The sequence below is a fragment of the Festucalex cinctus genome, chromosome 1 (assembly GCF_051991245.1).
Source record: "Festucalex cinctus isolate MCC-2025b chromosome 1, RoL_Fcin_1.0, whole genome shotgun sequence".
Taxonomy (NCBI): Eukaryota; Metazoa; Chordata; class Actinopteri; order Syngnathiformes; family Syngnathidae; genus Festucalex; species Festucalex cinctus.
In genome coordinates, this window is record NC_135411.1 from 10,426,823 (window position 1) to 10,439,212 (window position 12,390).

The window sequence follows — 12,390 nt, forward strand, 5'->3', positions numbered from 1 at the left end:
CCACTTTTATGTTAACAAGAGTATTGAAACGTATTGTACAGTTTGTTGTACATGTAGAACAGATTTTAATTTGTGAATAATCGCGAGTTAACTCTTGAAGTCATGCGATTAATTACGATTAAGAATTGTAATCGCCTAACACCCTGACTTAAAACAAAAGGTCACAACTTGATCCCAAAGAATGACAAAAACCAAAAACCTTTTCAGACCTGTATCATCAGGCCAAGTTCTCATTTTTCTTCTCTCTCTCTCTCCCCAGAGGAAGTGCCTTTGCTGATGTGTGCCGCAGCTTTGACCTGCTTCTACCGCTGAAGCACTCTCTCCTCCCCGCCCCTCCTGCCTCGCTCGCTTGCTGCCATAGCGCAAGGCAAGGTGGCCGCACCCTCCTCTGACTGCGCTCCGACCCGTTCGTCCATCCGCCGTCATCGCCATCCCCCCACCCTCCCAAGTGGGCCGCAGCCTCCGCTAAGCCTCGCCTGACAGCCCAGCAACCCCGATCCACCACAAGGCCCGCGCAGAGCATCGCACACCTTGCCTTTATTTACCTTCGCCTTGGACCCTCTAAGCCTCCACACGGTACTTCAGTGTCCTTAATACCCCCCCCCACCCCGCCCCCAAGCAGACTACACCCAGACTATCACCTTTGTTGCCTGCTTCACTGCATCTTAACCAGAGGGCTTTCTCTCCGATGCCACTTTGGCTCGTGAATGTTCCAGAAAAGAAGAGTCAGTGAGCAATAAGAGTGAACGTTCAGGCAGGCTGCCTCCTGGATTAAATCAACGTACTTGATTGGGAAGATGGCGCAATAACATTCACAGCCTTACTTCGTCCTGCAACATTTCACCCTGGACGCTTCTCAGTCGATAGGAAACCTTTTTTATTTTTTTTTATTTTATTTTAATTGTCATCTCAACCTCGCAGGCGATATCAGCGTAAACACGCAAACATAAATCGTGGATTAAAACCCAGAGCGGTACTTTTTCACCAACCGAACCGATCTCAGCTGGGAGCTAGTTTTTGTGCGTCGCCATGGCGATGAACATAGCACAGATCCGCGACACAAAGTGGCTGACGCTGGAGGTGTGCAGGGAGTACCAGAGGGGCACGTGCTCCCGCTCGGACCAGGAGTGCAAGTTCGCTCACCCGGCCAAGAGCTGCCAGGTGGAAAACGGACGGGTCATCGCTTGCTTCGACTCACTCAAGGTAAGACACCGAAAGAAGCGGGTGGCGTGTTTGAGAGGGCCAGACGTTGCACGATAACGGCCATTGATAAGACGGTGAGCGCATGCCGCGTGGCAGGCAGACATCAAGTCACAAGCTACAAATAGTCTTTTTTTTTTTTTTTTTTTAACGGCCAGTGCAGAGCGCACCATCTGGTCCCAGCATGTGCTCTCCCCTTTGCTCCGCCCATTTCTGGTCAGGTGATGGGAGCACGTGACGAAGAGCCCAGAGGGGTGGGGAGAAGAGGCGAGACGTTTTGTGGCACTCGACTGGTTGCTGTGTGATTACACTAAACACTCTTGCGTGAATGTCGAGCATCGACACAAACTGGTGCTGTGTGGAAGCACATGAAAAAGATTGTCACATACCAACTGGGATGCCCTTCGAGCCACATGTCTGAACGACGAGGGAGAAGTGAGGCGATAGCGCCATCATGTTGCACACAAACCACTTCCTGCGTCTTGAGGCGGTTAGAGGGGGGTTTGTTTGCCTTCTATGAATACAAACGTATACTACTGAACTGTATATGCATTTACTTTTTAGGCAACAGCACCTCCTGCGTCTTTCACACATTTGATCAGGGCTCCAATCTCCAAACATGAGCGGGCCTCACCTCTCACTTTTGACCCACTTGTTTAGGTGCGTTTCCATTACCTTCAGTTTTGCGCAAAAGGCATGTATCGCAAAAGTAAGCTGATAATGGAAACACCGGATTTGCGAAAAAACTCAAATATCGCAAAAACGTTTTTGCGCTCTCATGAGGTGGTTTTTGAGACGTATCGAAAAAGAAGTATTTCGCAAAAGTGTAATGGAAACACTTTTTGCGCATTAGTAGTAATGTGACACCCACCCGGTCACACAGGAAAGGAATGTAACACGTTGTTTATGTGTATTTTTATTAAACTTGCAATTACTATTTGTTTTGAGAATGATTAATTTCGGGTTTTGTATTTTAGTTTTACATGCTGATAGGGGTGTTAAAAAAAAATCGATTCGGCGATATATCGCGATACTACATCGCGCGATTCTCGAATCGATTCAATAATCGGCAGAATCGATTTTTTTTTATTATTTTTTTTTTTTAGGATTCACACCTTGAGCATGGAAGAATGTTATATGAACGGCACATTAAGCCTTAATATTTTTATTTTAATGCTGTTCAAACATGAAACAGATTACAACCTCTATAAGACTGAAATTTCAGATAAATAAATAATACATTTTCATATAAATCTTACACTCTACAAGCTTACTGATTAGTATTTTCTAAATATGAATGAAAAAAAATCGCAACAATTGACTTATAAATTCGTATCGGGATTAATCGGTATCGAATCGTGACCATTCATATCGGGATTAATCGGTATCGAATCGAATCGTGACCTGTGAATCGTGATACGAATCGAATCGTCAGGTACTAGGCAATTCACACCCCTACATGCTGAAGTGATTTGTATCGGCTACTGCACGTCATGAGCGCAAAAGTGAGAGAGGTGTAATCGAGCGAGTCTCCTTCGAGAAGTTGAAGGAGAGGAGAGCTTGAAATCCTGTCCTGCCATGTCTGGTTCATTTAGCAGAAAACATCAGAAACTTTTATCAATTTGTAACCCGCCTTTTACCCAGCCTCTGCATGGGAACAACATTTTAGGATTACAGGAAGTAGGAAGTACGGTGCCACTCGCTTTCGTGTCGGAACTGCTTGCCGACTGCCGAGGGAAACACACAACAACACCAACACTAAATGCCCCAAACCGCCCGATGAGGGGTGAGTTGTTTTTTTTTTCAAAGTAATATAACTACACCTGGCGTCCGTCTACCGTAAACATCATGAGCACCTCCTACAAAACAGCGAGGTCTCGCGAGACGGGACATTCCGAGAATTGCGTCTCAGAAGTGAAACTCTCTTCAATGGAAACACCCGACAATTCGAAATTGTACTTTATCAAAATAGTACAATATCGCTTTTATTTTTGCGAAAAAGGGTCATGGAAACGCACATATGTGGTCTGAGTTTGCGTCCTTCCCTACAGACGGTGGTGACTCATGGCAGTAAGCGAACAGGGCAGGGTTAGCATGAGGACAGAAGAAAGAAGACCATGTGCACAGCCAGATGTGGTCAGAGGGACTTTGTCGGACATGCGCCGAGCTCTTCCCAGATTACATCATGTGTGTATCAAAATGATAAACTCGTGAGAAGAAGTCAGGTGGGCTTGGGCTTGTCTGATTTCTCCATGAAAAACAACTTTATTTATACAGCGCTTTTAAAAACAACCAAAGCTGCATATAAAGTGATGTAAATAAAGTAAAAATCAGGCATATAAAAACAAAAACAGTTAAAACAATAAATTAACTAATTTGCTCCCAATAACGTGAAAATACATTTTTTTTTATGTTTTAAGTGTCCCAAAGACGTATTTATACTTTTTTTTGTTTTGTTTTGGTTTTTTTTAATTGCTTGAGCGTACAGAAGGCTTTGATGCTGCCTCTCAACTGCAAAGAGCGGTTGCAGAAATGGTAGTTATTACACAAACAGCCAGCCGGTGGCAGCAGAGCAAAGGAGATCAACCAGGGGCATGTAGAAAAAAAAGCTCAATTACTTACAATTTTAAATAGATTTGTGAAAACTGATTAAACTTAGCTCTCTTCTCATGCTAATTGCTGCAAAACCGAAATGGATAGAAACGTACTTTTTTAATATTCCTGATGAAAGAAGAGACTTTAATCTTTCTTTTGCTAGGTTCCATGCTTTTATAGCAATAAAACACAATATTCTGTGGGCCTTGCAAAATCAGTCAAAATCCAGTAAAACAGCCGGGAGCGAACGGGATTGTTTCTGTGAAAATGGCTGGGAGTTAATGTTTACAAAACTAGCTAAACCTAACTATAATTATAGCAACAATGTCCTTTGTTTCAATCTTCGGTAATTAATTTAATGCATGAGCCTTTGGGGATGATTTTAAATGCGATTTTAAGTAGATTTAATTTGATATGAACCGGAATAAGGACGTTAAAAGTGTCACACAGAAGTGACGTCATCTAGCAGCAGCCAGTAGAAAAGCACCTTCAGATGATGTCGCACCCATGGTGTTTTTTTTAAGTATTGCCCACAAGTAATACACATTTAAAAAACAAAAACTTAAAACTAATAGTAAAACTAACTAAAACTAAGATTTGATTTCCAAATCTAATAAGCAATTTCCATCATTCTAAACACTTTATAGTTCATAAATTGAACTTTGAAAATACAAAATGAAGAATAAATACCAGTGCTGTAAATACCCGTAGAACTATTAAATAGAAGATGAAAAAGAACGGTCGAATTTACTGCACCAAATGATGCATTAACCCACCAGGGTGCTGGATTCTAGTTAAGGTAGGCCACTTTAAACTAAGAAAAAAAAACTTTGGTGTAGAAATTAAACGGACATTTCATCCTCATGTACATATACCGGATTCCGTTACTCCGTTTCTTTGGGCACTCTGAATAACCGAACAGCAAATCTGAACAACGTTCTGAGTTCCCGAACGGTCTGGGTGAAGCAGTGCGCTCGGATCGTATTTCTGAATGCACCCACGATGAAGAAATGGGGATTTTGATGGTGACAAGCTTTAATGTTCATGGTCTTGTTTTATGTAAAACAAAATTCCCCTCCAAAAACTGTTGCCATTCGTTTTGACTTCCAAGTAATTTAATGACCAAGCAAACCCGCAAAATAGCAAGGTAAACCTGCTGTAGAGGAAGTTAAGGTCACAAATGAAAACCCCGCAACAGAAAGAAGCCGTGATAACTGAACCGCAAAATGGTGAGGGAACACTGTACTGTTCATTTCCATCTTGCACTAAACGACTGCACTGTTATCATTCCCATCTAAATGCTGTAAACGACTGCCTGGAGAATATGATGAAACGATATACAACATGGAAATGTATTCCAAAGCCTATTTTGGAACAGCAGGACAAGCAGTGAGCAGAACATTTTGAGCATAATAATGACAAACTCATCTGTATGCGCAACAAAAAACAAATCAAAATTGAATGAAAAACAATTCATAGTCTAAAACAGGGATGTCCAAACTTTTTCATTTGAGGCCCACATACAGAAAATCAGAAGGACGCCTACACCACATAATGTTATGAAGAGAAATTGTGTTTAGTCCTAAAAATTGTACAAATAATTTATTTGTGCTTTTGCATATTTAGAATGATGCTACAGTATATAAACCAATTTATTTGTAATATGACAGAAGGGTAATGAAAGTTTTGGAATTTTTCAGTGAAGTTATTTTTTTATTAGTTTTCAGGGTGGTTGTGGTAGTTTTTATTAGTTTAGTTCTTTAAAAAAAAAAAAGCTTAGTTTTAGTTTAGTTTGTTAGTTTCAGTATTAGTTAAAAAAAAAAAGTGTATTACTTGTGCGCAATATTTAAAAAAAACACCATGGGAGCGACGTCATCTGAAGGTGCTTTTCTATTGGCTGCTGCCAGATGACATCACTTCTGTGTGACATACTTTCAAACGTCATTATTCTGGTTTTTATCAAAATAAATCTACTAAAAATCACATTTAAAATCATCCCCAAAGGCTCATGCATTAAATTAATTACCAAAGACTAAAACGAAGGACGTTTGCTAGAATCATAGTTAGTTTTAGTTAGTTTTGTAAACAGAAAATGTAGTTTCAGTTAGTTTTCGTTTTTTTAAAACATTTTCGTTTTTATTTTATTTTGCTAACAATATTTTTTTAATTTTAGTATTAGTTTTTTCATTAGTTTTAGTTAACTAAAATAACCTTTAAAGGCGCCCGTTTTTCGATACCCACATTCTTACTTTGACCATCTCCAAACATTTTTGTTTTGTTGATTTTATTTTGAACTGAGTCAAATGCCATTTTTAGCATATGTCGCGGGCCACTGAAAAGTGGACGGCGGGCCGCAAATGGCCCCCCGGACCGTAGTTTGGACACCACTGCTCTAAAACAATGGTCAATGCAAAATCCTTTCTGTAGGTAAGAGGAACTAGATTTGACCACTTTGGAAATGGAAGTGCCACGAAAGCATGCACAGATGACCCTCATGTGTCTGAATGCCGTGATCCCTGCGTTCAATACAGTGTCGACTTTCACTGACGCAGCAGCAACGCGCAGGCTGAAACCTCTCGATACGAGAACATGTGTTTAGATTGTCATCTTGCTGACAGAATCGGCTACCGACCGGAAAAGTGTAACTGGCAAAACATACAGGAGTTGTTCGAGTGAACTAAAAGGCCCATTTTGGTACTCAGGCTGATACTTGGACTGATTTTCCACTAGGGTCTTGTATTTTAATGCAGATGGCTGTCTTTTATTTTTTATTTTTTATTTTTTATTTTTTATTTTTCCCCCCGAATGTGTGACCTATCTTTTCCCACTTGGAATAAAACATAGCAAATCTTGAAAAAAAAAACCACAGTGGAAACAGGATGACAGAATTTAGGTATCAAGTCTCTAGATGTGTTTGTCACAGGTTAACACTTGAGTAAAAACAATCAACACACATGGTAACATTTCTCCATGTCGCTCGTCGCCGCCATTATGCCGTGGCCTGACCCCGCCCCTTTCTTCACTGTCCTGCAGCCTCTTGGATATGCATGTGCTCACCCTTGCCGCATGTGAGTGACGATCGACCTTCTTCTGGAGAGTATATAATTAGAACAGGTCTCACATGATCATCAGTGCATAGCTGAATAGGTCACACCCAAACCCAGTTTTTTCGCCAGCAGTCTGTGTCGCTCTCTCGCTGGCCTCTTTTTTTTCTTTTTTTTTTTTCGTGCCACACAGACACTTGTCTGTCCAGTAAGGAATTTGGGAACAGTGTTTACACTAGGGCCTGACCCGATATGCATTTTTTGGGACCGATGCAAATACCGATTTTTGACAAAAAACAACAACAAAATACTGATTACCGATTACCGTATTTTCCGCACTATAAGGCGCACCTAAAAGCCTTCAATTTTTTGAAAAGCTGACCATGCGCCTTATAATCCAGTGCGCCTTATATATGGATCAATATTGAGCCGCAACAGGTCTCGCTGTCAAGACGCTATCGGTGACCCTGCACGATCGGTGACGCGCATGCGCAGAAGATCCCGCCATCTTGGATCGCTAGCTAATAGTAATACTTTACCTCAGAGAAAATAATAAAACAGCTGTTTATTCATTTTGGAGTTGTCAGAAAGCTGGTTTGTAATCTATTAATAAAGTTTGACTGACCTATCTGACTGTTTTGTTGACATTCCCTTTAGCGCAGCATCATCTAATGGATGCATAACGTAATCCCAGCCTCTACTGTAGCGCTTTATATATGGAAAAAGTTTTAAAATATGTCATTCATTGAAGGTGCGCCTTATAATGCGGTACGCCTTATAGTGCGGAAAATACGGTAATCTGCTGATTATTTAAAAAAAATGTATATATAATGCGATTGAATTCTATTAAAATAACACATTTTTCACAGATTGGGAAGAATTTATGCCTTTGTGCAGTGTTATTTTACCGACGGGTATGTGTTCCCACAGCATTTATGTGTGAATATTTGTTAATTGAAGGAAAAACACTCCTGAAGTCGATGCTAACATTCCTTTAGCATTTGAATGGGATCCGCCATTTACTTTAGTGTTAGCATGAGGCTCGCGATGTTTTAAAAACGAAGCATGTTTTGTATTTAAATATACATTAGAAGTAATTTTTACTGCCATGTGTTTAGTTTTACAGGTAACATCAACTGGGGTGTCATTAAACAGCTTAAAGGACGCTTAGCGACAACAGAATCACACATTGCTACACACTCGCTCGTTGCTAACGCTACACAAGCAAAATGGTGCATTCAAGGTACTTTCGCACCGTCGGAAACTTCTGTTTTCTTCTACTACAGTATAACATTTTAACATTTTGGGGAATTTGGCCCAATTGGCCGAAGATGAATCGGTCAGGCACTAGTTTACTGTATAACACACTAGGTAAGACAAATTGCATTTTTTTTTTTTTTTAAGAGATTTTCATGACATTAAGTTATCTCCTTCAAATCAGATAATCAATATGTTCAACTAGGCCTTGCTGTGTGTGCAAATTAGCCCGCAAACTGCTTTCCCTGCTGCTGTGTGTGTATCTGTTTGGTGCGGCGCAGGCAGCTCAGCGACGTGGAAGAGGTGTAAATATTTAGAGAAGGATAATGGCTGGCTGGACCCCCTGATTCTAAAGTTAGCTTGTAACTTTTTAATGATTAACTCCTGAGCGAAAGGTTAAGTGCGATCCTTGCAAATTGTAACACTCGCAACTGAAAAGTGAGGGCTCCTGCAGTGGGCATGACGGTGGAACAAATCAAACACATCAGACACAGGATGAATGTTTGGATATTGACGGACTGATTTCAGGTTAATTTTTTTGCTGCATTTGCAAAAGAAAATGTTGCAATCGGAGTTCCATCCAATGTCACGAGAGTCGACTTTCCACTCATCTAATCAGCGATATTTATTTTTATTTTTATGCAAATTTCGTGATCGGCTGTAACCTCTTAATTTGCCGTCATTGATTGGATCGGCGAAATAAGTCATGACAGCCTCAGTTTCTCCCACATCTGTGGCAGGCCGCCAGGAATAGATTTTGGCGCTTCCTGTAACCGATGTATTAACTTTCTTTCACTGCCCCACATTCAACTTTAGAGATTCCACTGTTTATTTTCGCAAATAAAATCCAGAAAAGTATCTGAACCCTTTGGAAGTATCTCTATTTATAAAATGTGACCTGATCTTCTTCGTCTTGGTCATACCAACAGACATTTATATGTTTTAATGTTTACTGAACACAGCATGTGAACAGTCACAGTGCGCCATGGAAAAAATATGTGAACCCCGAGACTATGGCCTTCTCCAAGTACGAATTGGAGTCAGCCAACCTGAAGTCAATTGTTTTTAAATAAAGAAAGTTAAGCATTTTTTGCTACTCTCCCTTGGAGTGGCCATCAATATTACTGCAAGAACACAGTGCCGAATGCATGAGGAAAAACCCTAGCGTGTTGGCTAATGACTTACAGAAATTTCTGGTACACGCTAACAACTTTGTTGACAAATCTACAATAAGTCACACATTAAACAACAATGGTTTTCATTGAAACCACCATGGAGGAAGCTACTGTTGTCCAATAAAAAGTTCACAAAAGCCTCTGAATGTTCCACAGCACTACCAGAAAAATTTGACAGATGAAACCAAGGTGGAGTTGTTGGGGAATGCTTTGCTATCTCAGGCCTTGGACGCATACTTAACTCATTAACTCATTCACTCCCAGCCATTTTCACAGAAGCAATCCCGTTCGCTCCCGGCTGTTTTACTGGATTTTGACTGATTTTTCAAGGCCCACAGAATATTGTGTTCAATTGCCATAAAATTAGCATTAGCAATTAGCATTAGAAGAGAGCTAAGTTTCATCAGTTTTCACAAATTTATTTAAAATTCTAAGTAATTTAGGGTTTTTTTTTCTACATGGCCCTGGTTGATCTCCTTTGCTCTGCTGCCACCGGCTGGCCGTTTGTGTAATAACTACCATTTCTGCAACCATTCTTTGCAGTTGAGAGGCTGCATCAAAGCCTTCTGTATGCTCTAGCATTTAAAAAAAAAAAAAAAAAAAAAAAAAAAAGTATAAATCCGTCTTTGGGACACTTAAAACATAAAAAAAAACGTATTTACATGTTATTGGGAGCATATGAGTTAACATAAAAAACAAATTGAAATTTATCAAGATATTTTACAGGAGACTTTAAGGTTGAGTATGCGGTCTTTGAGATTTGAATTTACCTTGACTCCTCCCTCCATACCTTCGCATATCTATGTGAACGCCAGTACACCAAAGCAGCTATATTGCTACCATGACTTCTTCACGATGGAGTATTGCCAAACACGAAAAGTTACCGGTTCGTCGTATTTTTTCAAATGCGCAATCAATCAAAACGAGAGAGAAGATCGACTTACCGGATGACCCGATTGGAACGGTCACGTCGACACGCTGGTGATTGCAGCCGTATGCATCTGATTGGCTAGTTTTGTCTCAGTATGACAAGTTAGATTAAGATTGATTAAAAGATTAAAAAAAATAAATGTGTGTGTGTATACATATATATACATATATATATATGTATATATATATTAGGAATGTAACAATATCAAAACATCACGATACGATATTACGATATGAAGGTTACAATACGATAATTATCATGCTATTGTGGGGAGGTTGGCGATACAAAAAAAGTCACAATATTGTAAAAAAAAAAAAAAAAAAAAAAATAGCTCATACTCAAACATAGAAGGGCCAAAAACATGCCGTATGAAAATTAAAGTGACAAAATAGCCATCAAATGGAAATCAACTTGGCTTTTTTTTTTTTTTTTGTAACAGATGGTGCTGCTTTTAATATTGTGACATGATGACGACAATATACTAGTATTGTGGCAGTTTTAATATCGGAATATCACAATTTTGCTGTTATTGTTTCATGTTTGTGTCCGTCATGTTTCATTGTAATTCCATACACCGGCAGCCAATTGAAAAGAGATACAATGCTGCCATCTGCTGGCCATAGTTAGTAGATGTTTTTGATTCCACAACACATTGACCAGCCAGCATTTCAATTTTGTTTGATTTAAAAAAAATAGATAAAATAAAAAAATACGTAGTTGACGTCATTTTACGTTTATGGCGGCATACATCACGATTTTACTCATCGTTATTATACGTTTTTGGCGGTCAAAGAGTTAATACACAATTTACCCTGATGGGTCTGTTTTCTGTCCTGAAGTGTACTCGTTCTCATACAAAAGGAGAAATAGTAATGAGAGGTGTGCTAAACCTGATGGGTGAAGTGTTGTAATTACCTGCAACCACATCATTTAGGTAATTATGTGAGACTTTATGTTAATGTCATGACCAAAACGTATTACCTAATGATTTTTCTCACTTTCATATAGAAAGAATAATGAAATGGGTCATTTGAAGCAAGCATGCTCTCATCACCCATTTTCTTTCCGCTGGTAGTTATTTTCACTTTTCCCTCCATTTTGATTTCCCGCTCACTCTTTTTTTTTTTTTTTTTTTTTTTTTTTACCTCAAGCCACACCCTTGGGTCACATTACACACACGCACACACAAGCGGATCCATGTGGTTTTAGGTAAATGACATCAACCCTGACCTGGTGCGAACCCACCAGCAGCAGGGCCCGGTCTTAACCAAACAAGGCCCACTCTGTCGCGAAGCGAGCGACCGCGCTAACGGTCTGGAACAAGAGAAGTTTGAATACACGCCGCCGCGACATTAACCTCGTAGTCTGTCTGCTCGCTCAGACACACCCACCGTCATCATGTCTGCCTTGTGAGGGGAAAACAGGCCGAACCGTGCGCACGTGCACGCGCGTGTTATGTCTGCTGTTGGAGCAGGTTCCTCCTCCGAGCCAAGATTACATTCCCACACAGCCGAAGGCCCTCATACCTTATCTTCCCTCGATCCCTTTCCCTCTATCTTTCTTTCTCGCCAGCTCCTGTTTATGTGGAGCGGTGTCGGTAGCACGGTCAGGTAAAACACAAACACGTACACGGCGTCGTAAATATTAGTTACGTTGCTACTCGACAGCGGTTACCCCGCTTGGGAGTAAAATCAACATGCCGCGCTCCGTGTGCGGCTGCGTTCGGTTTTGAGTTCAGGGGGCTAATGTCTATTTGACACTTCTGTCACATGGCGTACACGAAACGAAATGACACGATGCACATGGCCCCATTCGAGCGGCACTTACCTTTTTAGTAGCCGACAGGGCAGTTGCTATAATCGAGAGTTGTCCTGCTCGTAGTTTAGCATTCATTTAGATTAGCGTGGTGGTTTGCGTTCCAGACTCGCACGTAACCACAGGTGGGTGGTAACGAGTTACATTTACTCCGTTACATTTACTTGAGTAACTTTCTGGAAAAACAAAATGTACTTCTAAGAGTAGTTTTACCACATGATACATTTTACTTTTACTTGAGGAGATGTATGAAGAAGAAACACTACTTACTCCGCCATATTGGGCTACACTAGTGTTGTTACCCGCCGCCCCATTCATATACAGGGAGTCCTCGAGTTAAGGCACACTCAACCTAAGACTTTACAACAGTTAC

General features: G+C 40.4%; 1 protein-coding gene across 18 annotated transcripts in view; it reads left to right on the forward strand.

The window, feature by feature from the left end:
* Positions 1-12,390, forward strand: part of mbnl1 (muscleblind-like splicing regulator 1) — an 87,486-nt gene that overhangs the window by 25,492 nt on the left and 49,604 nt on the right. For all 18 annotated transcript variants that reach the window (XM_077515428.1, XM_077515426.1, XM_077515432.1 and 15 more), the window contains exon 2: positions 260-1,203. In XM_077515428.1, the coding sequence (XP_077371554.1) occupies positions 1,030-1,203 (174 nt within the window). In that variant the 5' untranslated portion in view covers positions 260-1,029. The remainder of the gene's footprint in view (positions 1-259; positions 1,204-12,390) is intronic.